At 49.5% G+C, this 26,998-nt stretch overlaps 1 protein-coding gene across 1 annotated transcript in view; it reads left to right on the top strand.

Annotated features, from left to right (window-relative positions):
- magi2b (membrane associated guanylate kinase, WW and PDZ domain containing 2b) overlaps positions 1 to 24,741 on the top strand; it is a gene marked incomplete at both ends in the record, with an annotated part of 66,563 nt that extends 41,822 nt beyond the window's left edge. The window contains 17 exons of the mRNA XM_084452612.1: positions 1 to 8; positions 1,904 to 2,025; positions 5,395 to 5,577; positions 7,400 to 7,932; positions 8,245 to 8,440; positions 14,607 to 14,638; positions 14,923 to 15,106; positions 15,319 to 15,410; positions 15,833 to 16,025; positions 17,165 to 17,413; positions 17,601 to 17,786; positions 18,200 to 18,587; positions 20,994 to 21,216; positions 21,965 to 22,108; positions 22,208 to 22,346; positions 22,928 to 23,016; positions 24,685 to 24,741. The exon at positions 1 to 8 is cut by the window's left edge and continues 50 nt beyond it. Of these exons, the coding sequence (XP_084308738.1) occupies positions 1 to 8; positions 1,904 to 2,025; positions 5,395 to 5,577; positions 7,400 to 7,932; positions 8,245 to 8,440; positions 14,607 to 14,638; positions 14,923 to 15,106; positions 15,319 to 15,410; positions 15,833 to 16,025; positions 17,165 to 17,413; positions 17,601 to 17,786; positions 18,200 to 18,587; positions 20,994 to 21,216; positions 21,965 to 22,108; positions 22,208 to 22,346; positions 22,928 to 23,016; positions 24,685 to 24,741 (3,018 nt within the window). The remainder of the gene's footprint in view (positions 9 to 1,903; positions 2,026 to 5,394; positions 5,578 to 7,399; positions 7,933 to 8,244; positions 8,441 to 14,606; positions 14,639 to 14,922; positions 15,107 to 15,318; positions 15,411 to 15,832; positions 16,026 to 17,164; positions 17,414 to 17,600; positions 17,787 to 18,199; positions 18,588 to 20,993; positions 21,217 to 21,964; positions 22,109 to 22,207; positions 22,347 to 22,927; positions 23,017 to 24,684) is intronic.
- Between the last annotated feature and the right edge of the window lie 2,257 nt (positions 24,742 to 26,998).

The raw sequence follows: 26,998 nt of genomic DNA, 5'->3' as shown, positions 1-26,998 counted from the left end.
TACGTAGAGTAAGTTACCCCACCCTGTGTTCACCTCCCCTTCCTTCAACCCAGCGTCTCTCACCCCTCCCTCACCCGATATTTCATTACATTACATTACAGTCATTTAGCTGACGCTTCTATCCAAAGCGACTAACAATAATTGCATTTAACGTACTGTAGGAAAAGCCAATGTACTACTACTTGCCAGAGCTCACAAGTGCATCTCCTTTCAAAAAAAAAAGTGACTAAGAGCATAATCTAGTGCTGAAGGCAAAGTGCAAGAATAGCAATCTAAAATACAATAGGTGCTTAAGAGGGTGGATCGCTGTAGTACTTCTTGAAGGGATGAGTTTTGAGCCTGCGACGAAAGATGAGCTGCGATTCTGCTGTCCTGACGTCAGCGGGCAGTTCGTTCCACCACTGCGTGGCCAGGACAGAGAAGAGCCGTGACCGTGCCGTTTTACCGCAGCGACCTCGGAGTGACGGGGCAGACAGTCGCCCCCGGGTAGCAGAGCATAGTGGTCAGGGGGGGGGGGTTATAGGTTTTGACCATGGCCTGGAGGTAGGAGGGGGCTGTTCCTTTCATTGCCCTGTAGGTTAGCGCCAGAGTTTTAAACTGGATGTGAGCTACTACAGGGAGCCAGTGTAGGGAACAGAGAAGGAAAGTTGTGTGAGAGAACTTGGGGTGGTTGAACACCAGGCGAGCAGCAGCTTTCTGGACAAGTTCCAGAGGTTTAATGGCTGACGCCGGGGCCCCAGCAAGGAGGGAGTTGCAGTAGTCCAGGCGGGAGATGACCAGGGCCTGGATGAGCACCTGCGCCATTTCGTCAGTGAGGAAAGGGCAAATCCTCCTGATGTTGTAGAGAATGAATCTGCAGGAGCATGTGACGGATGTGATATGTGCGGAGAACGACAGTTTGTCATCCAGGGTCACACCCAGATTCCTCGCAGGCCGGGTCTGCGTCACCACTGTGTCTTTGGATTGGAAATTAAGAAGGTCCTCTGGGAGTCTGCCTTTCCTCCATTTACGCTCAGCTATTCTGAGGCTCCGTCTATCAGCTCAACTATTCTCAGGTTCTCCGCACTGAGTCCGACAGCCATGGGGCAGGTGGAGTTGGGTGTGCTGGCCCAGGTCCAGGTGAGGGGACAGACATTGTCCAGAGAAGAGGAAAGAGTAGAGAGGAGAATATCAGTGGCAGTATCAGAGGGTAGGAGAGAGAAGGATTCAGGGGTGGGGAGGGTGGAGGTGACGGCAGAGAAAAGGTCAGTAGGGGAGAGCGAGCGGAGATGGATACGGATAGTAACCATGTGGGTAGGAGGAGGAATTACAGGGGAAGACGGGAGGGAGAGGGAGAAGGACATGAAATAGTGGTCAGAGAGATGGAGGGGAGTGACAGAGAGGTCAGTGGTGGAACAGTGTCAATGAAGACAGGGAAGATGAGATCCAGCTGCTTGCTTTTGTTAGTAGGAGAAGAGAGGTGAAGATCTAAGGAGGAGAGGAAAGAGAAAAGAGGTTCCAATTTCTCACTCTGGATGTTGAAGTCGCCGAGAAGGATGATTGCGGACCCATCATCAGGGAAGTGCAAAACTAGTGTATCAAGCTCCTCCAGGAACTCACCAAGGGGGCCTGCTGGGCGATACACAACAGCAATGGTGAGCGTGATTGGATACGTGACAGAGACATCATAGGATTCGAAAGAGGGCACGGAAAACTGGAATAGAGAAGAGAGAGTATTTCTATTTTGGGGAAATAAGCAGGCCTGTACCACCCCCTCCCCTCTGTCCATCTCCCCTGATTCATTTTCATGTCATGGTGTTTATATGTGTTGAATAAGCTTGTGATGTGAGCTGGAGTTGTGTGTGTGTGTGTGTCTGTGTGTGTGTGTGTGTGTGTGTGTGTGTGTATGTGTGTGTGTGTGCAGCCACATCAACAGGAGGACCCAGTTCGAGAACCCGGTTCTAGAGGCCAAGAGACGGCTGGACCAGCAACAACAGATGCAGAGCCAGGGTCTTTCTGCGCTTCCACTGCCCACTATATACAGAGGTACACACAAACACACACACTGTTAAAAAGGCCGTCTGTCTCTTTAAGACTGTGGGGCTGAGCAGACTGAGCAGCCAATCGCTATATACGAAGTATATAGCATACGAAGTATGCTTGACGACGGGGAAGACTGGCTCCGGTGAAAAGGAGTTAGCTAGTTTAGTTTAGAGTCACAAGAGAGAGTTTAGTTCAGTGACTAATTCACCAAGGTATAGTTTAGTAGGCATATAGGTATGATTTGTGCTTCCATGAGTTGTACACATCTTTCAAGCCCCCCTCAAAAGACCTAATTAGGCATCTAGTCTGCCTTGAAAATGCATGTTTATCATAGTTTTTAGCAGAAGCCCATAGACCTCCATTAAAAAGGGGGTGCGCGCACAGAGGATATAGGAGCTAGCTTACTACTGCACGGATCGATTAAATGTTGGTATGTACGGATCGGTTTCATTGAGGACAAAGCGACATTTGAGCTAAACTTGCTATGACAGCGGCGTTCCCCTTTAAGTTGCTCTCTCTATCTTTCGCACGCACACACACATACGCACACACACAAACACACACACACACACACACACACACACACACACACACACACACACACACAGTGTTTCCTGTGGAATTGATCTCTTGGTGTGATGTTGCCAAGCTCAAGACCGCCAAAATAGGGAGGATTTCTATACCAAAGTGGGGTTCTGGGGGTCCTCAAAAGTTTCAGAGACGTACTGTAGTTTCCTGTATTCTGGTGACTTTTAAAGAATTAAAGTAACAAAATCGTGAGACATAAATTGAAAAATATACTGAAACAGCACGTTTAGCCTACATGAAATATGTTTTCTTTAATTTTGAGTTATGGGGTGAGAATAATAGATAGAATGTTTTATTTTATAGAAATTAATGTTTGTTGCCCATTGATGCTTAACTGCATACTCTTACCGTCTAAATCAGGCATTCCCAAACTGTGAGGCGGGCTTCCCCTGGGGGGCCCCAAAGAAATTCATGGGAGGCGCGGAGGGATGGTTAATTGAAATAAATGGGATTGAAATAAATAATGGGAGAGATGTATGCTAAATTTGTGGATAGTGCAGAGAGAGCCTCCCCCCGCAGGCATGAATGTATTGTGCGAAAACGTCATAACGTTAACTAGCAACAGGTGCCACCGAGCTAACTTAGCTGTGTAACGTTATGGGCTAGCTAACGCTGTCTTGCATAATGGACACATTTTGGGGGTTGGGGGGGCACGGGTGTGTCACTGTTTTCAGAGGGGAGGCCCACATTGATGGAGTTTGGGAACCCATGGTCTAAATCATCAGACTCTTTCTAATCTCTCATCTTCACTCTCTCCTGTCCCCTTCCTTCTCTTCTCCTGCTCTCCTCTTAACAACCTCTATCCTCTCCTCTCTCACCTGTCCCTCAACTCTGTGCTGGTCCTGTCTTCTCCTACCACAATCACTGCCGTTTTTACATAGCTTACATAAATAATAGGCTAGATTAGGCTACGCTAAACTGATATTTGGTTGCATTTGCTGTTGCTTTGACTTGCACTTTTTAGGAGGCTGGAGGAACATTAACGCAAGCTAGCGTCGTTAAACTTTCGGTTCAGCCAGCCAAAAAGACGGTCGCTCAGTCAGTCAGTCAGTCAGTAAGTCAGTCAGGGCAGCGCCTCTGATTCGCATGTTGTACTCGCACTTGTGGTGTGGGCCGTCTCATTGATAAATTATGCTTGCTGACTGACAGACAGCAGCACATAAGCTACGTAGATGGAGGCTCCGCTTCAGCCCAAACATAGGCTAGGCTACTGGGTGCATGTGTAGCTTCACGTCGTGTTTCTTCACTTTATTTTTTAGATAACGTTACATATTTATCACACTTCAACTATAGTTTTTACTTGTCCGATCAGACAACTGCATGAGGCACTTGCCCAAACAGAGTTTACTGGTCCAGGGGAAGCAATAGGCTAGCCTACTGTACTTGACTGCTCTCAACATCATTCTACTTTCTGTTTCTCTTCAAATATTGTCGGAGGTCCATCTGGAAAATATAGGCTTTGGGATCCGCCAGTTGTCATCAGTGAATGATAAGACCAAATAGGCCAGAGGGGCAGGAGCTGTTGGCACTTCTTACTGGAACGTTATCTGTCTCTACAGTGTATGAGTCCACGTATTGATTACAAACATTAATATACTTTAAACTGCTATGTACCCTATTGAGGAGTAGGCTAGGTACCGGCACATTATGGTCCAATTCAAACACTGGTTAAACACTAGCCTATATTATTTTGTAATAGGCTCACTGAAGAAAACATCCCTTCACGCACGTCTTTTGAGTTGAGCACAGAAAGCAGCATTGGCGGAGCGCGCGGCCCAAGCTATTATTGAAAATAAAAATGCGGGCACGGCATCATTATCATGGCTTTGAAAGTGCATTTAGGCAGAAATATTCAGAAAGTAACAGATTTTTTATTTAAGACTTTAATATACAGTATATAGCCTTGTATATAGCCGTATATAGCCTTTGTATTATTATTTTTTATATCAAATGTATGGTGTGGCGGCAAGGATTTTGCCTTACCAGCGGAAACAGTGCACAGGCGCGCACACACAAACACACACACACACACACACACACACAGACACACACACACACACACACACACAGACACACACACACACACACACACACACACACATACATACATACACTCACACACACACACACACACACACATACACACACGCATGCATGCATGCATGCATACATACATACATACATACATACATACATACATACATACATACATACATACATACATACATACACACATACACACATATACACACAGACTCACACTGGGAGATATGGGTATTACAAAAACTGGATATATGGATATTACAAAAACTAAGGTTCAATGAAATCAAACATGTTTATTGTTCTTGGCTGTTCGCCTTCTTAATTTCTCCACCGTCTCTCTGGCTCCGCGCAGCTGTAGGCCATTAAGTAGGATTTCCAACGCGTGTTTGCGCCCAGGCGCTGTCCAGTAGGCCTGGTGCTGAGAGCTGTCCAGTAGGCCTGGTGCTGAAAGCTGTCCAGTAGGCCTGGTGCTGAAAGCTGTCCAGTAGGCCTGGTGCTGAGAGCTGTCCAGTAGGCCTGGTGCTGAGAGCTGTCCAGTAGGCCTGGTGCTGAAAGCTGTCCAGTAGGCCTGGTGCTGAGAGCTGTCCAGTAGGCCTGGTGCTGAGAGCTGCTGGAAGAGCAGAGTTAAATAACACAAACACAAGTAGGCCTACATTCACATTAGCTGTGCCAATTTTGAGTTGGCACACCCCTCCCCTGTTCACATTGTGTGTGTGTGTGTGTGTGTGTTCCCTCTCACAGAGAGGCCCCCGTTCACGCGGGACCCCACCCAGCTGAAGGGCAGCTTCCTGTCCACGGCGCTGCAGAAGAGCAGCATGGGCTTCGGCTTCACCATCATCGGAGGAGACGAGCCGGACGAGTTCCTGCAGGTCAAGAGTGTCATACCAGAGGGCCCTGCAGCTCAGGACGGCAAGATGGACACCGGTAACACACACACACACACACACACACACACACACACACACACACACACACACACACACAGACACACACACAGACACATACAGGTTACACATATACAGAGGGTACACACAAACACACACATAGAGGTTACACACACACACGTTACACACACGCACACGCACGCAGAGGTTACACACACGGGTACAGTATATCAAGACATGTAAGATTGTGTTCTCTATTGACTTGGTCAAATCAATGTAGCGACAGATTTAGTCTACAGGTCCTAACCCTAACTCTCCCTGTGCTAAAGCACAGAGCAGAGTTTACCCTAGTTCTCATAATATTGGTCTTTGAAGTATGATATTGATCCACTAAAACATGTTTCCATGATTTGGCGTTAATAAGCACTAATCACACTTTATGTACCTCAGGCTAATCAACGCAACACGTCGTGGTATGATATTCATTTGAGGTGCTTTCACCTCAGAGTATTGCAGTATATTTTGAGAGAGAGAGGGAGAGAGAGGGAGAGAGAGGGGGAGAGAGGGAGAGAGAGGGAGAGAAAGGGAGAGAGAGGGAGAGAGAGGGGCACTGGAGCCTGATTATCTCTGTCCTCCACTGGCTTAATTAGCTGGCCTCATGCCTGGACTCTGTTGGTGTCTAAACTCATCATTTTAGTAAGGCTAGAAAACCCAGAATATCTCTTTCTCTTTCTCTCTGCCCCCTCTCCTCTCTCTCTCTCTTTATCTTCCTCTTCATTTCTCTCTTCCTTTGTCTCTCTCTTTCTCTCTTCTCATTTCTCTCTGTCTTTCTGCTCTTCTATCTCTTTCTCTCTGTCCTGATTTCTCTTTCTCCCACTTGATCTTTCCCTTTCTCAAAACCCCCACACCAATGTGCCCAACATACCAAACACACGCACCAAACACACACACACACACACACACACACACACACACACACACACACACACACACAACACACTTTCTCTCCCTGACTGAAATTAGCTGGCCTATTTGAGCCATGCGGTGATGCTGTCAGGAAGTGTGTTTGTGTGTGTGTGTGTGGTTGTATGTGTGTATGTATTTGGGTGTGTTTGTGTGTGTGTGTGTGTGTGTATGTATGGAAAGGCCTCTAGAAGTGTGAAATAGAGGATTTCAGACAGCTGCATTGGTCATGGGGCTATAACTTTAACTACAGCTACAAGAAGCTGCTCCTCTCCCTGTAACGCATGCGAAGCACAACTACAGAACACACACACACATTGGATGTCGGAAAAGTACATATGTGTGTGCACATCTGCCTGCATGTGTATGTGTGTGCGCGTGTGTGTGTTTATGTGTGTGTGTGTGTCTATGTGTGTGTGCCTGTGTGTGTGTTTTTGGCAGCATTGTGATGCATTTCTCTGGATGCCAGTGGGCTCCAGATGGACCCATCTGCACACACACACACACACACACTCACACACACACACACACACACACACACACACACACACACACACACACACACACACACACACACACACACACACCCAGAGGCACTAACCTATCTGACCCTGCTACCCACACACAGACACACACAGAGGCACTGCCCTATGCCTGCCCCTGCCCTCCCCCACACAGACACAGCTCACCCTCTCACACACGCACACACTCACATACCTCACCCTCTCACACACTCACACACCTCACCCTCTCACACACTCACACACCTCACCCTCTCACACACTCACACACCTCACCATCTCACCCTCTCACACACCTCACCCTCTCACACACCTCACCCTCACCCTCTCACACACCTCACCCTCTCACTCTCTCCCCTGCGCGTCCCTCCCCCCTAGGTGATGTCATCGTCTACATCAACGACATCTGTGTTCTGGGCACCACCCACGCCGACGTGGTCAAGCTGTTCCAGTCCGTGCCCATTGGCCAGAGCGTGACCCTGGTGCTGTGCCGGGGTTACCCGCTGCCCTTTGACCCCGAGGACCCTAACGCTGCAGCGGCCGCCGCCGCCGCCGCCTCCCTGACGCCCATGGGCCTGGAGCACCGCCCCCTGGTGGTGAACGGCCGTGGCGGCTACGACCCTTACCTGGAGTACCTGTCCCTGAGCTCCCAGCTGCCCCTCCCTCCGATGTCCACGCCCCACCCTGGCGACACGCACCTGGATGGCTCCCTGCCGTCCACCACGCCCGGCTCCGGCCCCGCCCCCCTCACCCCGCATGACGACAACGTCTCGATGGCGTCATCGGGGGCCACGGGGGTTGCCGGGGCGGCAGGCCAGGGGGCGGAGCTCCTGACTGTAACCATGGTGAAGGGGGCGGAGGGATTCGGGTTCACCATTGCGGACAGCCCCACGGGACAGCGAGTCAAGCAGGTGACGTCTCAGGAGTGCTGGGAGACTAGACTAGAAATGTTACAACTCATGTTGTCCCTAACTTTATACACTATACTATAATAGAACTATACTATAACTCTATGATATAGCAATGCTATAATAGAACTATGCTATACAACTACACTATACAATATACTGCAACCCTATAGGTTTGAGTAGACTACCTCTGTGAACCCTGCTCATTAGCTTAATAGTAGTAACATGTACAGTTGTGGCATTGACTGTGTGTGTGTGTGTGTGTGTGTGTGTGTGTGTGTGTGTGTGTGTGTGTGCGCGTGTGTGTGCGTGCAGGTGCTGGAGCCGGGGTCCCAGGGTGGGGCGGGGCTGAGCGAGGGGGATCTGATCCTGGAGGTGAACCGCCAGGCGGTGGCGGGGGCGGGACACGGCCGGGTGGTGGAGCTGCTGAAGGAATGTCCAATAGGAGCCGAGGCCACCCTGCTCATACAGAGAGCAGCTGGACCAGGTCAGGGGGGGGGAGGGTTTGTGTGTGTGTGTGTGTGTGTGTTTCTGTCTCTCTGTTTATATGTTTGTTTATTCCCCCGCGGCCTCCTCCCAGCTGGACACGCCTGGAGGCGCCCAGGAGGCATCCTCACTAGATACCCAAACCACCTCAACTGGCTCCTTTCAACGCAAAGGAGCAGCGGCTGTACTCCGAGTCTCTCCCAGATGACTGAACTTCTCACCCGATCTCTCAGGGAGACCCCAGCCACCCTCCGGAGAAAACTCATTTCGGCCGCTTGTATCCATGATCTCGTTCTTTCGGTCATGACCCATCCTTCATGACCATAGGTGAGGGTGGGGACGAAGATAGACCGGTAGATCGAGAGCTTTGCCTTTTGGCTCAGCTCTCTTTTCGTCACAACAGTGCGGTAAAGCGACTGCAGAACCGCACCAGCTGCTCCGATTCTCCGGCCAAGCTCCCTCTCCATGGTTCCTTCACTCCTGAACAAGACCCCCAGATACTTGAACTCCTTCACTTGGGGTAAGGACTCATTTCCTACTCGGAGCGGACAGACCACCGGTTTCCTGCTGAGAACCATGGCCTCAGACTTAGAAGTGCTGATTCTCATCCCAGCCGCTTCACACTCGTTGCGAGTGCTGGAGGTCGCAGGCAGATGATGCCATCAGGACCACATCATCTGCAAATAGCAGCGACGCGATCCCCAGCTCATCGAACTGCAAACCCACCTCCACACGACTACACCTCAATATCCTATCCATGAAAATCACAAACAGGATTGGTGACAAAGTGCAACCCTGGCGGAGGCCAGCCCCCACCGGTAAGGAAGATGACTTACTGCCGAGGACACAGACACAGCTCTCGCTCTGGGTGTACAGGGATTGGATGGCCCTAAGTAGGGATCCCCTCACCCTATACTACCGCATAACCCTCCACAAGACCTCTCGAGGGACCCCGTCATAAGCCTTCTCCAAGTCCACAAAACACATGTACTGTAGACAGGTTTGGCAAACTCCCAAGCCCCCTCTAAGATCCTTGCGAGAGTGAAGAGCTGGTCGGTGGTTCCACGACCAGGACCAAATCTGCATTGTTCCTCTTCGATCTGAGGTTCGGCTTTCCCTTCCTGAGGTGTCTGATGGTCTTCCAGAAACACTTTGGTGCCGACCGAAAGTCCTTCTCCATGGTTTCTCCGAACTCCTCCCACACCCGCTGCTTTGCCTTGGGTCATGGCCAAAGCCGCAGCCCTCCGGGCCAGTCGATACCCTGCAACTGCTTCTGGAGTCCCCCGGGCTAACATATCCCGGAAGGCCTCCTTCTTCAGTCGGACGGCTTCCCTGACCACCGCTGTCTACCATGGTGTCCTAGGGTTACCGCCCCTTGAGGTACCTACTGTATGGCTCTCAGGCCGCGGCTCCTAGCCGCAGCTTCAGCAATGGAGGCTTTGAACACCAACCACTCATGCTCGATGTCCCCAACCTCCACAGGGGTGCCAGAGAAGCCCCGCCGGAGGTGGCGATTGAAATCTCTCCGGACAGTCTCTTCCTCCAGACGTTCCCAGTTCACCCTCACTACACGCTTGGGTTTTCCAGGTCTGTCCAGAGGTGTCCCCCGCCATCGAAACCAGCTCACCACCAGATGGTGATCAGTGGACAGCTCTGCCCCTCTCTTTACCCGAGTGTCCAAAACACATGGCCTCAGATCAGATGATACGATAACAAAATCTATCATCGACCTTCAGCCTAAGGTGTTCTGTTGCCAGGGGTACTTGTGGGCATCCTTGTGTTCGAACATGGTGTTTGTTATGGACAAACTGTGACTAGCACAGAAGTCCAACAACAAAACACCACTCAGGTTCAGATCGTGGTGGCCATGCCTCCCAATCACGCCCCTCCAAGTTTCTCCATCATTGCCCACATGTGCATTGAAGTCCCCCAATAGGACAGTGGAGTCCCCTGCAGGAACCCCAAATAGGACTCCACTCAGGGTCTGCAGGAAGGCTGAGTACTCCGAACTGCTGTTCGGTGCATAAGTGTGTTCGGTGAAAACACAGATCCCTGCATCCTATATATCAGCTAGTCAGACTGGTGAGCTTGGACTGAACTGAGAGAGACAGAGGGAGAGAGAGGGGGAAAGAGAAGGAGAGAGAGACAGGGAGAGAGAAGGAGAGAGAGAGAGAGAGACTCACTACAAGATGGGAGATAGAAACACTTTCTCCGGCATTGTAAAAAAAAAAAAGAAAAAAGAAAAAAAAAAGAACATGAGACAAGTACTGAAATTCTAAATAATGTATTCCATTGGTCAGAAAATCTGAAACCAAGACACTCTTATTGTAGGAAATGTTTTAAAGCCTTTATTAAATGGCTAATGCATCGCAAGAATTCAAAAAACGCGCACCTTCGTGTCGCGGCAGCACAAACCTTAATCAGGGTGATTGATGTGATGCATTAGCCATTTAATGAAGGCTTTTAAACTAGACTTTAATGAAGGCTTTTCTACAACTAGAGTACCTTGGTTTCAGCTGTTTTGATCAATCTCTTCACCTCTTCCCAAAGAGCTCTGTGTTGTAGGAGTTCACCTCTATCCAGACAGACGTGCTCCACTCCTCTGTTTTCTACAATTATTACATTGTTTCACATGTTGCCTGATGACAAACTCTTTTTCTGACTGACAAAAAGTTTCAAAGTTTATGTTGATTTTAAACTGTCATATCACTTTGGCAATACTATTATTGTCTTCAGTCATGCCAATAAAACATCTTTGAATTTGAGAGAGAGAAGAGAGAGAGGAGAGGTAAAGAGAGAGAGAGGGAGAGAGAGAAAGAAACTGCATGCCCCTGGCTCCAGGTGGCAGGGGGAAATGGTAAATTAAAGTGAGGTGAGGAGGAAAGTAAAGTGAGGAGGAGATTTAATTCACAATGTGAGCATGCTTGTTTGACATGTGCTCCTCTGCTGCTTCTAGAAGGTTCTGGTCACAACGGCTGAATTGGCCTAAATTTTTTTCATCCTTATAAAATAAAAATGTATTGCTTTTGCTACATACAGTACAGTCTAGTTGAGTCTTTTACCTCTTTATGTGCAGGAAGAGTTGGTTTCAGTCTAGTCTAACGGCTCGTCATAGTTCAGATGTTAATGGTCTAGTGTGTACCAGTCAGTCTCTAACAGCTGATCCTAGTTCAGATTATAACAGTCTAGTGTGGAGTCAGCCTCTAATATATTTAATATATCTAATATATAATATTTTCCCTGTAATGTCATCCTTTTATATTGAGTGACTGTATGTAATGTGTTGGTTTGACTATTTGTAGGAGATGTGTGAAGTTGTGAGTCAGTTGAATAAATGTAGTCTGATAATAGACTGGTAATTGAGTGTGTGATGCTTGCCTGCCGTGCAGAACACAGGCAGCCAGGTTAACAGAGAGCAGCCAGTTGGAAACTGGACCTCTTCCAATGACTGTGTGTGTGTGTGTGTGTGTGTGTGTGTGTGTGTGTGTGTGTGTGTGTGTGTGTGTGTGTGTGTGTGTGTGTGTGTGTGTGTGTGTGTGTGTGTGTGTGTGTGTGTGTGTGTGTGTGTGTGTTTGTAGCGCTGCCAGAGTGTAACTGTTAGCAACTGACAGATTGAGCAGTCTAGCGCCTCTCATCCTTGCAGGACCAGCAGATGCCATCTGGTGGTGGACTTGTGCACCTGCAGCTTCAGTGTTCAGAGCTCATTTCATCTGTCATGATCTGGCCTGTCAGTGTAGAGAAGGGGGAAGTACATACACACGCACACACACACAGACACACACACACACACACACACACACACACACGCACAGACACACACACACACAGACACACACACACACAGACACAGGGGGCCCAGGGGATTTATGGAATGACTGTGTATGTGGGTGTGTGTGTGGGGGGGGTGATCTGAATGATGGTGTGTGTGTGTTCTCTGTATGATGGTGTGTGTGTGTGATAACAGATGTGTATTTATTTGCATACATGTATGTGTGTTCTGCTGCCTACGTTCTGTCAGGACAAAGATAAAGTGCCTTTCATTTTCATGTCGTGTTTATATGTGTTGAATAAGCTTGTGATGTGAGCTGGAGCGGTGTGTGTGTGTGTGTGTGTGTGTGTGTGTGAACGTGTGTCCTTGGTGTGTATGTGTATGTATGAACGTGTGTGTGTGTGAACGTGTGTCCTTGGTGTTTGTATGTGTGTGTGAATGTGTGTCCTTGGTGTGTGTGTGCGTGTGTGTGTGTGTGTGTCTGTGTGTCTGTGTGTCTGTGTGTCTGTGTGTCTGTGTGTCTGTGTGTGTGTGTGTGTGTGTGTGTGTGTGTGTGTACGTGCGCTGCCCTTGTGTGGGCATGCTGCCAAAACTCTGCATAGCTCCGGTGGTATTCACAGCTCCGTCCCCCAACACTCTGTCTAACACCGAGCCGACCAGAGACGCCTGACAGCCAATGGCAATACAGATCATGCCAACATGGGCGGGGCGGCAGGGTCTAGTAGCCAGTCAGTGTGTCCGTGGCCCCAGCAGGCTAGTCTGAGTCTGCTGCCAGGGCCCAGACGCGCGAGGACGCGAGCCAGGGGCCTTTTAGCTCTTCATTAACATGCGTAGGAGGCCCCCACGCGGGCAGCACGTCTGCTGCTGGACCGCACAGCCTGTGTTGTGTCTGTGAGGACAGGGCAGCCTGCAGAAGATGACAGTGGAGGGGCTCAGGAACAAGGGTACACTAGCCCACGTGTTGTGTGTGTGTGTGTGTGTGTGTGTGTGTGTGTGTGTGTGTGTGTGTGTGTGTGTGTGTGTGTGTGTGTGTGTGTGTGTGTGTGTGTGTGTGTGTGTGTGTGTGTGTGTGAGAGAAGTGCAGGAGGTTAGTGGTCTGGCCCTGTGTGACACCCCCACCCACTCCCCCTCAGTAGCACCATGGACAGCTCTCCACCCCCCTAGATGGATTCAGGACCAGCTCCAGGTTAATGTGTGCGTGCTGAGGGGATTGTCTATTGTCTATTGGCTGGGATTGTCAATTTGCTAGATACTGTTCTGGAAGCAGAGTTCTCTCTCTCTCTCTCTCTCTCTCTCTCTCCCTCTCTCTCTCCTGTGTGTGGTCTGTGTTAGTACTGGTAGTTAGTTGTCTCCGTGTTAGTGCTGGTAGTTATTCTCAGTGTTGTAGTAGGCAAGGCAAGGCAAGTTTATTTGTATAGCACATTTAAACAACAAGGCAATTTAAAGTGCTTTACATGAGACATTAAAAGCATCCAGACAAAGTGCAACACATAAAAGGTCATATAAAATGAAATACAGGAAAAATAAAATACAGGAATAAAAGTTATAGTGCAGTGTATGAATGACTAATTATTTGATTTAATAAAAAAAGCAGCGGCAAAAAGAAAAGTCTTCAGTCTTGATTTAAAAGAACTGAGAGTTGCAGCAGACCTGCAGTTTTCTGGAAGTTTGTTCCAGATATGCGGAGCTTAAAAAATGAACGCTGCTTCTCCATGTTTTGTTTTAACTCTGGGGACAGAAAGCAGGCCTGTGCCAGATGACCTGAGAGGTCTGGATGGTTCATAACGTAGCAGCAGATCAGAAATATATTTTGGCCCTAAACCATTCAGTTCTTTATAAACCAACAGCAGTATTTTAAAGTCAATTTTAGTAGCTGGACTACATCCTGTGCTGTCCTTTACCCAGCTCTGCTCTCCGTCGTTGGGTGTAAAAATAGCCAGCGCTCCTCCCAGCTAATGATGTAACTATGCTGAAAACTCAGGCAACCAGTGAACTGGTTCAGGGGGAGGTACCCAGCGATGGAGGAGTCTGGCAGCAGAGAGCTGGGTCAGTGGAGGTCAGGCCAGGGTTGCTCTCACTGATGTTGACAAACACAGCTTGATCTGTGGTTTTCATGCTCGCTGAACTTCACACGCCCCTGGCTGTGGGCTTGGAGGGTCCTTGGTTGTCCTAGTGTGTGATGTTCCTACAGTACATGCAGTGGATGCTGTGTATGTTTTGTGTCTCAGCATCTCCAGGAAGCACAGTGTGATTCTTGATCTGTTTGACATTCTCTTCTCTCGCTTGTCTGTTTCCTCTCTTAGTTGTCAGACATGTCTGTCCTCATCTCTGTGAGGTTAATGTGTGATCTCTTTCTCTCTTTTCTGTCTCTCTCTCTCTCTCTGTGATCTCTCTCTCTCTCTGTTCTCTCACTCCCTCTCAGCAGGACATATCTCCCCATGGAAGACCAAGCAGGTACTGTACATCCTCCATACAACCCTCTGATCAGGCACAAAGCAATATATCTGAACTTGTGTGTGTTTACATGAGAGAGAGAGTATTGTTGATATTTGTATATTATTGTATGTATTGTTGATATTTGTATTCTTTGCTGCTTTGGCAACATGGATTTTTTCACCTGTCATGCCAAAACAGCTCATTTGAATTAGAGCTTAGAGCTTGAATTAGTCACTAATGTAACGTGTATCTTACCCCCCCCCCCCCCCCTCCCCCCCCTTCCCAAAACCCTCTTCCTGTAGATGTCGGAGCAGTGGGACCCCCAAGGCAGCCCCCAGGCCAGCCTGTCTGGCCCCCCCGCCATGCCCTTCCCTTCCCTGCCCCAGCACCGCACCTCCGTACCCGACTCCACCGAGGGATTCGACCTGAACAAGCCCGACCCCTACGACCTCTACGAGAAGTCCAGGGCCCTCTACGAGAGCAGGCGTGAGTTCTGACCCAACGGCTCCATCTGAGTTGACCACAACCAGAACTGCACAGACAGACAGACAGACAGACAGATACTTACTTTATTTAGTTGTTGTCTGACAGCAGTAAGTAAAACAAAAAGGCACAATCGAGGACTAATTACAGTAAGTACACAGAATATACAAAATCTATTTACAGTATATGATCACTGTTCCCCCCCCCCCCCCCAGGGCCAGAGTACCAGGAGGTGGAGGTGCACCTGCTGAGGGAGAAGACTGGGTTTGGGTTCCGCATCCTGGGAGGAGACGAGGCCGTGCAGGCTGTGAGTCCGGACGCACGCGACAAGGCTCGTATGGGACGGGCTGGACCACACACACACTCACATACACAAAGACCCCCCCCCACACACACACACACTCACATACACAAAGATCCGCCACCCACCACACACACACACACACACACACACTCACATACACAAAGACCCCCCCCCCCCCACACACACACACACATACACACACCCCCCCCACACACACACACACACACACACACACACACACAAACCACCCCCCCCCCGCCCCTACGCACACACTGACACTCATAGTCCATCATTCATCTAACATTCTCCAAATGGACTTTGTTTTCAGTGCAGAGTTCAGTAAGTTTTGACTGTATGATCCGGTGTCAGTCTCTGCTGCTAGCCCCGCCCCCTCTGCGCTGCTAACATAGGCTGTGATCCAACAGATTGTGATCGGCGCCATCATCGAGAACACGCCGGCGGAACGCGACGGCAGGCTGCGGCCGGGCGACGAGCTCATCTCCGTGGATAAGATGGTGGTTGCTGGGAAACCGCACAGATATGTGATCGACCTGATGCACGCGGCGGCTCGCAACGGTCAGGTCAGCCTGACGGTCAGGAGGAGGGTCCTCACCCCCGGTAAGGAGTGAGTGAAGGAATGAATGAATGAATGAACTGTTATTTGCATCTTTTACAGGATTATTTATATTAAATATATTATTTAGAAATGAGTGTTTCTTGAGAGTCTGAAAGTAACGCACTACATGTTTTAGTACACAACATTATTCTCATGATCTGGAACCTAAAGTTCACTCTATCTATCTATCTATCTATCTATCTATCTATCTATCTATCTATCTATCTATCTATCTATCTATCTATCTATCTATCTATCTATCTATCTATCTATCTATCTATCTATCTATCTATCTATCTATCTATCTATCTATCTATCTATCTATCTATCTACCTCTATTTCTCTATTCTTCCACCATCTCTCTCTCCCTCCATCTCTCTCTCCATCTCTCTCTGTCACTATCTATATCTCCATCTGTCCATCTCTCCCTCCATCTCAATCTTTCTCCCTCCATCTCTCCCCTCATCTCTCTCTCCCCCCTCTTTCTCTCCCTCACCTCTCTCTCCCTCCATCTCTCTCCGTCCATCTCTCTCTCCGTCCATCTCTCTCTCCCTCCATCTCTCTCTTTCCCTCCATCTCTCTCTCCGTCCATCTCTCTCCATGCATCTCTCTCCCTCCATCTCTCTCTCCGTCCATCTCTCTCTCCCCTCATCTCTCTCTCCGTCCATCTCTCTCTCCGTCCATCTCTCTCTCCCCTCATCTCTCTCCCTCCATCTCTCTCTCCGTCCATCTCTCTCTCCCCTCATCTCTCTCTCCGTCCATCTCTCTCTCCGTCCATCTCTCTCTCCCCTCATCTCTCTCTCCGTCCATCTCTCTCCGTCCATCTCTCTCTCCCCTCATCTCTCTCCCTCCATCTCTCTCCGTCCATCTCTCTCTCCGTCCATCTCTCTCTCCCCTCATCTCTCTCTCCCTCCATCTCTCTCTCCGTCCATCTCTCTCCGTGCATCTCTCTCCCTCCATCTCTCTCTCCGTCCATCTCTCTCCCTCCATCTCTCTCTCCCCTCATCTCTCTCTCCCTCCATCTCTCTCTCCGTCCATCTCTCTCTCCGTCCATCTCTCTCTCCCCTCATCTCTCTCTCCCTCCATCTCTCTCTCCCTCCATCTCTCTCTCCCCTCATCTCTCTCTCGGTCCTGTCCCCAGCAGGCGAGTTGTGTCCAGTGAACGGCCGCAGCCCTGGTTCCGTTTCCACTCAGCACAGCTCACCTCGCAGCGACGCCGCCTCCATCTCCGGCCCTGTCGCCCCCGGCAACGCCGCTCCCGCCGCCGCCTCCCTACCGGAAGGCTCCGCCCTGCAGACCAGCGACGTGGTCATCCACCGCAAGGAGAACGAGGGCTTCGGCTTTGTCATCATCAGCTCGCTGAACCGCCCGGAGAACGCTGCCGTCATCAGTGAGTCCCACACTTAGATTAGATTAGATTACAGTACATTACATCAGATCAGATAAAATCAAATCAGATCAGATTAGATTAGATTAGATTACTTTATCCTCCAAGAGGATATTAGTGCTCCTTGACTGCTGGGATTCAGCTCCTAACTGGACAGGATGTGACATCTCCACCCGTGCTTCCCCTCCAGCCGTGCCCCATAAGATCGGGCGCATCATCGAGGGCAGTCCCGCTGACCGCTGTGGCAAGCTCAAGGTGGGCGACCGGATCCTGGCCGTTAACGGACAGTCCATCATCAGCATGCCTCACGCTGACATCGTCAAGCTGATCAAAGACGCAGGACTGACCGTCACACTCCACATCATACCTGAGGAAGGTGAGGAGGAGGGGGATGGAGAGAGAGATGGAGAGAGAAGGAGAGAGATGGAGAGAGATGGAGAGTGAAGGAGAGAGATGGAGAGAGAGTTGGAGAGAGAAGGAGGGAGAGTTGGAGAGAGAAGGAGGGAGAGTTGGGGAGAGTTGCTGAGAGATGGAGAGAGAGAAGGAGAGAGATGTACAGAGATGGAGAGAGAGAAGGAGAGAGAAGTGAAAGGAAAGAGAGATGGAGAGAAGGAGAGAGAAATAGGTAGAACAAGAGATAAGAGCGAAATTGGAAACGGAATGAATGAGAGAAAGAAAAAACAGAGAGCATCTGTTCTCCAGCCCAGCATAGTGTTGTTGCCAACTGTTGCTATGAAACATCTCTGTTGCTAGGTGAGACATGTTACCATGACAACTCTCTCCCTGCAGCGGATCCTCATTCTGGACCCGGTTCAGAGAAGCAGAGCCCCCTGACCCAGAAACACAGCCCTCAGACCCAGCCAGGGCCTGCTGCCACGACCCAGAAACACAGCCCTCAGACCCAGCCAGGGCCTGCTACCGGCCAGCCCGGCCAGACAGGCCTGGCCCCCGTCCAGCCCGGACCAGCTCCGGGCCCGACTCAAGGCCCCGCACCAGGCCCAGCGCCAGCGCCAGTCCCGGCACCGGGCCCGGCTCCAGGCCAGCCAGCACCACCAGCCGCCCAACCAGGCCCAGCCATGAGCCAGCCTGCCCCAGCGGCCCCCCAGCCCAGCCCGCCAGGGGCCCAGCAGAGCCCTGTCACCCAGCCTCCCCCGCAGGTCTACCTCCACGATGGCAGGTCAGCAGAGACAACACAGTACTCTTCCTCAAAGACTGTGTGCGTGTGTGTGCGTGTGTGTGCGTGTGTGTGCGTGTGTGTGCGTGCGTGTGTGTGCGTGTGTGTGCGTGTGTGTGCGTGTGTGTGCGTGTGTGTGCATGTGTGCTAAGGAATGAAAGGGTGTGGTTTATTCCTCCTGCTCCCAGCCTCCAGAGCTCTGATGTTACATCCCATAGACATATACACTAGACGCCGCATTGACGTTGATTTGATTGCTGCCGGATGAAAAACGCGGCCGCCATCTTGGTCCGGTACAGAGCTCCGCGAGTGAACTAGTGATGGGTCGGTCGTGAACGATACGGCTCTATGTGCCGGCTCTTTTAAGTGAACGATGATAAATAGATAGTTGTTCGCTGATAGATACAACTAAAACTGTTGGATGCTGCCGTTTTGCACTTTGTAATTTTTTCATTTTTTAAATTTATTATTTATATTATTTGACTGTTATGGATAGTTCAAAGACAAATATTTTTTTCCACTTATCTTCTAGTGTTATCTCTTGATGCAGGGTTACTTTTACTAACTGAAACTGCTGAGGAGAGTGGTTGTCATGTGACAGCGGTACCGGACCAATATGGCGGCCGTATTTTGCGCCGCTCAATCCATTACGAGTCATCTATGTTACATCCCCTCCCTCCGTCCCAGCATGCTTCACTCTCAGGCCTGAATTCCTCGTTGCGTAACACCACTTAACTCTGACGGCCGTGAATAATTCACTTTTGGATACCTTCTCAATTATACATGCCTCCTATCCGCAGACCTGTACTTCACAGAGAGAGCTGTGTGTGTGTGGAGGTGGGGGTGAGAGTGAGTTTAAGAGGTTCTGGCTTCCAGCAGTGTGTGTTGATGAACAGACAGGATCTCGATTGAATGATTGATTGATTGATTGATTCTATTCATGGCTATTGCAGAAATTGAGTTCAAGGGATAACATGTAGAAGATGTATAACATGTAGAAACACTTGTTTCCAACATGTCCCTGATGGCAGGACAGACAGTAACACATAACATCCATAAAATCCCCTAAAACAATAAGCACCAAAAACTTGAAGGACAACCATAATATAAAAACAACAGTCATGAAACTCCAATCACTTCCAATTTAGTCCCAGTCAGACTATCTATATGAAGGTTCTAGAGCAGGTGAGGGGGGTGATTCTCCATGTTCCTACCAGACTACTCAGGATCACATCACTATGCAGCAAACCAAACATCATCACATGAACCACTGTCCTACTAACTACTAACCACCCACTGTCCTATTAACTACCCGCTGTCCTACTAACTACTATTTACCCGCTGTCCTACTAACTACCCACTGTCCTACTAACTAATAACTACCCACTGTCCTACTAACTACCCACTGTCCTACTAACTACTAACTACCCACTGTCCTACTAACTACTAACCACCCACTGTCCTATTAACTACCCGCTGTCCTACTAACTACTATCTACCCGCTGTCCTACTAACTACCCACTGTCCTACTAACTACTAACTACCCACTGACCTACTAACTACCCACTGTCCTACTAACTACTAACTACCCACTGTCCTACTAACTACCCGCTGTCCTACTAACTACTATCTACCCGCTTTCCTACTAACTACCCGCTGTCCTACTAACTACCCACTGTCCTACTAACTAATAACTACCCACTGACCTACTAACTACCCACTGTCCTACTAACTAATAACTACCCACTGACCTACTAACTACCCACTGTCCTACTAACTACCCACTACTAACTACCCACTACTAACTACCCACTGTCCTACTAACTACTAATACCCACTCCTTCTAACTACTAACTACCCACTGTCCTACCAACTATTAACTACCCACTGTCTTACTAACTACCCACTGTCCTACTAAATATTAACTACCCACTGTCTTACTAACTACCCACTGTCCTACTAACTATTAACTACCCACTGTCCTACCAACTACCCACTGTCCTACTAACTACCCACTGTCTTACAAGCTACCCACTGTCCTACTAACTACTAATACCCACTCCTTCTAACTACCCACTGTCCTACTAACTATTAACTACCCGCTGTCTTACTAACTACCCACTGTCCTACTAACTACTAATACCCACTGTCCTACTAACTGCCCACTGTCCTACTAACTATTAACTACCCATTGTCCTACTAACTGCCCACTGTCCTACTAACTACCCACTGTCCTACTAACTACCCACTACTAACTACCCACTACTAACTACCCACTGACCTACTAACTACCCACTGTCCTACTAACTATTAACTTACTACAGAATACTACCCACCACGCTGCTGCCTCTCCTGAAGGGGTGGATTGTGAATTATCCTCCTCTTGTCATCTCGTGTTGTTGGTCGCAGGTCGGAGGTGAAAGCCAGACAGGACGTCAAACCGGACATCCGCCAGCCTCCGTTCACCGACTACCGGCAGCCCCCAGTGGACTACCGGCACCCCCCGGTAGGAGACTACCGGCAGCCGCCCACACTGGACTACCGGCACCCGCCTCCCCTCCTGGACTACCGGCAACACCCCTCCGCTTCCCACTTCCCTCTGGGACAGTTACCCCCGGATTTCAGACCACAGGTACCCCCCCCCCCCCACACACACACACACTCATACAGACCCCAGGTATCCCCTTACCCACACACATACACACACATACACATACACACACATACACACACACACGCATACACACACACACACACACACACACATACAGACCACAGATATCCCCTCCCCCCCCCCCCCCCCCCCACACACACACACATACACACACACACACACACACACACATATACAGACCACAGATATCCTCTTCCCCACATACACACACACGCACACACACACACATACAAACCACAGGTATGGGGGATACTCCCCACACACACACACAGTCGCACACACATACACACACGCATGTACACACACATAGAAACACAAACACACCCAGCGTATATGAGAGTGTGTTCCCCACAACAGCTGAATGTGGCTATGTATGAGTGTGTGTGTGTGCATGTGTGCGTGTGTGTGTGTGTGTGTGTATGTACGTGTGTGTGTATGTGTGTGTGTATGTACGTGTGTGTGTATGTACGTGTGTGTGCGCGTGTGTGTATGTACGTGTGTGTGTGTGTGTATGTACGTGTGTATGTACGTGTGTGTGTGTATGTACGTGTGTATGTACGTGTGTGTGTGTATGTACGTGTGTATGTACGTGTGTATGTACGTGTGTGTGTGTGTGTGTGTGTGTGTGTGTATGTATGTACGTGTGTATGTACGTGTATGTGTGTGTGTGTGTTCCCCACAGCAGCTGAGCGTGGTGCCTCTGCAGGACTATGACTACTTCACAGTGGAGCTGGAGAAGAGTGCAAAGGGCTTCGGCTTCAGCATCCGCGGGGGGCGGGAGTACAAGATGGACCTGTTCGTGCTGCGCCTGGCCGAGGACGGGCCCGCCATCCGCAACGGCAGGATGAGAGTGAGATGACGTCACTTCCTGATGAGAACCTCCAATCGTAACGTTAATAATAGTTGTGGGTGGGAGCAGCAAGATGTAACCATGTCTTCCTCCGCCCAGGTGGGAGACCAGATCATTGAGATCAACGGTGATAGCAGCAGAGACATGACGCACGGCCGCGCCATCGAGCTCATCAAGGCAGGGGGGCGTCGGGTCAGACTACTGCTGAAGAGGGGGTCAGGACAGGTGCCAGAGTACGGTGGGTCCCCCTGAAAAACACACCACCCACTAACCCCCTCCTCACCACACACTCCCCCTCCCCCCCCCCCCGTCTCTCTCTCTCCCTCTCTCTTCCTCTCTCTCTCCCTCCCTCCCTCTCTTCCTCTCTGTCTCTCTCTCCATACTTCTATATATCCTCCTGCTATCACTACTGCTACTCTGTTGTGCCTGTAAAGAACACAGGAAAAGTTTAGAAATATACGTCTGGGAAATAGTGTATATTCTGTTCCACTATAGAATCCATATTTTTCTCATTGTCATAGAACACCCTTTTGTCACCTGGTACATCAATGGACTAAAACAATAAAAAAAATACTCTTAATTCAATCTGCTGAGCTATTTGTTAACCTATTTGATAGCCTAGCCTTGAGATTGCTGTCCCCCTACAGCCAGTGTGACTAGTCCTGCCATAGATTCCCTGCTCTCTGCTTCCCTGAATGGTAACCTGTGTTTCATCCTGTTCTGGCCACCGATAGCTTAATCTTTATTCAAACTAACAGTAGTGAATGATTGTGTTGTAAGTCTAATGATTGGTACAGGCTTTTACCTACCCTCCCTCAGGAATGGTACCTTCCAACCTGTCCATGTGCATGAAAGGTGACACACTAAGCTCCCCCTATTTCTTCCTAATGGGCCAGTCTAAAGACACGGTTCGTCTATCTCTCCATTCTGATACCTGTCTGTCTGCATCCGTGTGCTTTTGCATTGCATGTCTTGCAAGTGTGTGTGTGTTTGTGTGTGTATGTGTGTGTCTGTATGTGTGTGTTTGTGCATGCATGTAGTGTCAGTAGAAAAAGCCATCATGAGTGAAGAGGATCTCTGTGATAGTATTGTGAGCTGTGGTGTGTGTGTGTGTGTGTGTGTGTGTGTGTGTGTGTGTGTGTGTGTGTGTGTGTGTGTGTGTGTGTGTGTGTGAGATAGTGAGGAGGTATGTGTGTGTGCGTGTGTGAACTGTGGTGTGTGTGCGTGTGTGCGTGTCATACTACCCCCCCCCCCATACACACACACACACCATAGCTCACACACACATACCTCCTCACTCTCTCTCTCTCACACACACACAGACACACACACGCACGCATGCACACACGCACACACACCACAAACTTCCCTGACAATAGTTCCCCTGACAGTAACAGAGATCCAGTTAATGATAATGTAACAGTCTGTTTGGTGTGATTTCCGTCTAGAATAGTTTTTTTTCTCTTGATTCTGTGTAAACTGCTGGTGTCTGTAAAACTGGGCTCTTTGGAAGATATAGCTCCATCATACTGTACACTATACAGTCTGGTCAGCATGACTGCATCATGAGATGATGAATGCTCTCTCACACTAGCATGCCAGTTTGCATGGCTGGGTTCCGGAAATAGTTGTTCTCTGTGCGTGTGTGTGTGTGTGTGTGTGTTTGTGTGTGTGTGTGTGTGTGTGTGTGTGTGTGGGGGGGGGGGGGGCGTGTCTGCGTGTGTGTGTGTCCATCATAACTGCCATTGTTTATGCATTAAGAGATTTTCAAACGTTTTGGACACTTCCGTAATAATAAATGTTCACATCTGTAATATTATTTAAGCAATCGCTCACGACAGGCTGTGGTACTGTGTATGGTTATTATATCACAGCTAAGGGCCGCTGCTCAGCCCAACGCGAAGCCATGGCATACAGTATGATATTTTACCTTAGCTGTGATATAATAACCATATACCATGGCCTGAGGTGAGCTATTGCTTTTATAAAACGGTCACCAGCTATGGCAATACAAAAGTAATACACACACTCCAATAAATAATCAATAAAATAGGCCCTCCTGGCTACCTGCACATACAGTACAGTAGTGCAAGGCGGTTGCGTTACACACTAACAGATAGCATATTTATTTTTTCATCACAGGCTAACGTTATATAGATTTTATTATTTGGCTATTTATTTACATTAATTGGTATGTTGCCATTTATTGTGCAACTACCAAAAAACGTCTTGTTGTACATTATGTGAACCCAGCTTTAGGCTAACGTTTAGTTTTTTTCTCAGACGTGAGTGATACTGAATTGTGGAAAGAAATTAGACGTCATAGCCATGGTACAGTATATAGAGAATAGTACTGTAAATCATGGCTATGAACCAGATCAGATTACTACAGTATTACTACATATTTGAATCCCATGAAATTTCATTGAATTTATGGATTCAGATAAAGCATTTAAAGTGTGTGTGTGTGTGTGTGTGTGTGTGTGTGTGTGTGTGTGTGTGTGTGTGCGCATGCGTGTGCGTGTGTATGTGCGTGTGAGTTAGTCTCTGACTTGATCTTGTTTCCTCTTCAGTAGACGGCGCCTCCCCCTGGGCTGCCCTTCCTCCAGCCCACTCTGCCCTGCCGGAAGTGACCCTTGACCCTCAGCATCCCCCGCCATCAGCCTCATCCCACCCCCCTTCTGCCCCAGACCCCCCTCACCACCTCCCTCTAGAGGCTGCCCTGCGCATGGCAGGCCCGGCTCCACAGAAGACAGACCCCAGCTCCATGGGAGGGGGCTCGGGTGGCAGGCCCACCCAGCAGAGGAGCACCGTCCGGGGGCAGGGAATACCTGCAGTGTCTGGGGACGTGGAGGCCGGACCCGGGGAGTCCCAGCCCTGGCCCTCCAAAGCTGCCCGGGAGAGGTCCATGGAGAGGAGGGACAGAGAGAGTGGCGCCCCTGGTGGAGAGAGGGAGCAGACGCAGGCTGTCTGGCCCTGGGACCCCTACCTAAATGTGAAGGTGAACGGAGTCCCTCCTGGCAGCGCGGACCCTGGACATGGACCTCTGACCCTCCAGGAGAGGCCTGAGCCCAGAGCTCTGCTCCCCAGAGAGGAGGGGGGGACCCCAGGCCACGCTGGGCTCTGTTGCCCACCTCCAGGCAAGGAGGGTTCTGTGGGGAGGAGTGCAGGACCCTGGAACTCCCCCGGGCCTGACAGACTGCCCGGCACCCTGAGGTCCTGGACCTCCACTGTGAGCAGATAGACCAAGTCAGAACGGTTTGGACCAGATCAGACCAGTTTGGACTGGTTCTGGCAGGCTGTCTGGCTCACCGTGGTCTCCCAACGCAATCCGTCACCATCTAGATGCTAGAGTTATCTCTCTCCTCTCCTCTACGTCCCTCTCTCTCCTGGTCTCCCTCTCCTCACCCCCTCCCTCTCATCTCTGTCTCTCTGCTCTACCTCCCTCTCTCATTTAAATAATTTCCCCATCTCCTCTTGATGATGTCACCCGCCACCTTAAGGATCAGAGGTAGTTTGGCAGCTGTGAGACCACAGGAGACTCTCCTTCCTCTCCCGTCGCTCAGCTGGGGGTCAGGTCTGAGCCCGGCACTCTGGGCTAAGATAAGTTGGGCAACACGTACCTTTAACCAGCCAACCGTGTCACAGGCTGACTGGATGGTTAGTGTGAACCTCAGACTGGGACGGATTTCTCTGAGGAGAGAGACATACTGAGGACAGGGGCGGAGGAATGAACGGCCTCTGCTGTGGAGAAAGAGAGACCGGAGGATGGAGAGAGGGATGGTCAGAGAAGTATGAACTCTTGGGGACTAGACACTAACATGGGTGACTGCTATGTTAACAAGAAATATGTTAGATTATACATGCCTATCAATATATCATATACTGTAAATGTAAAAATGTTTAAAAAAAAATATGTACATTTTGTCATCTCAAAAACATACCTGTCTGTGTTTTTTGAGCAGTTGTTGTAGTTAGATACATTGTAAAGAGAAAAAAAAGACAAGATTGGGACAGTATTTTAAGATCCATATTCTCATGGCCTGGTCTGCATCTACATATCAAACACTGACATCAGCAGACACACATGCATGGAGTGAAGGGAACAAGAAACAGTGTGTCATCAAAACATGGACAGGAAACAGCATGTCATCAAACAGGGACAGGAAACAGCATGTCATCAAAACATGGACAGGAGACAGCATCCATTTCAAAGAGACAGCTGGGTATTTGTGTGAATGGAGCCCACGGTGTGTAGCTCCATCAGGCCTCTGAGGGTCAAGCAGACAACCTTCATATCATGCTGTCATGCTTGGGATCGGCTGTGCTGTTGGTACTAACTGCACAGAACTGAGTCTGTCCTGTGTTCCAGAGAACCCAGTCCATTCTTGTTCATTCCATTTCTATGCCTTTTACTGTGCTACGTGAGCCACGCCACTGTGGGAGGGACCTAGGAGTAGAGGAGGCGGAGCATGGGAGAAGGAGGCGGGGCGGAGTGCCTTACTGAAACTGATGCAGAGCTGTTTCCATGGCGACTGCTAAAGTCGTTTTTTAATGGAACAGAAAATGCAAAGTTGACGTGAGAGATGATGTTACACATATCAAACAGCACATCACATTCTGTGGTGGCGTGCATCTGCCCCTGTTTTCGCCCTCTGGGTTTCGATGTCTTAGCTGTAGGCCTGTATAATACTTTGAACCGCAAATGTGTAGTGCGGCCGGGCTGTTCTGGATGCTTGACTGGGCCCTGTTGGAGGGGTAGGACTGTTCTGGAAGCTTTACTAGGCCCTGTTGGAGTGGTAGGACTGTTCTGGAAGCTTTACTAGGCCCTGTTGGAGTGGTAGGACTGTTCTGGAAGTCTGACTGGGCCCTGTTGGAGGGGTAGGACTG

The sequence above is a fragment of the Borostomias antarcticus genome, assembly GCF_949987555.1.
Source record: "Borostomias antarcticus genome assembly, chromosome: 18".
Classification (NCBI taxonomy): Eukaryota; Metazoa; Chordata; class Actinopteri; order Stomiiformes; family Stomiidae; genus Borostomias; species Borostomias antarcticus.
The sequence above is the reverse complement of the archived record's forward strand: the minus strand, read 5'-3'. Positions and strand labels throughout refer to the sequence as shown.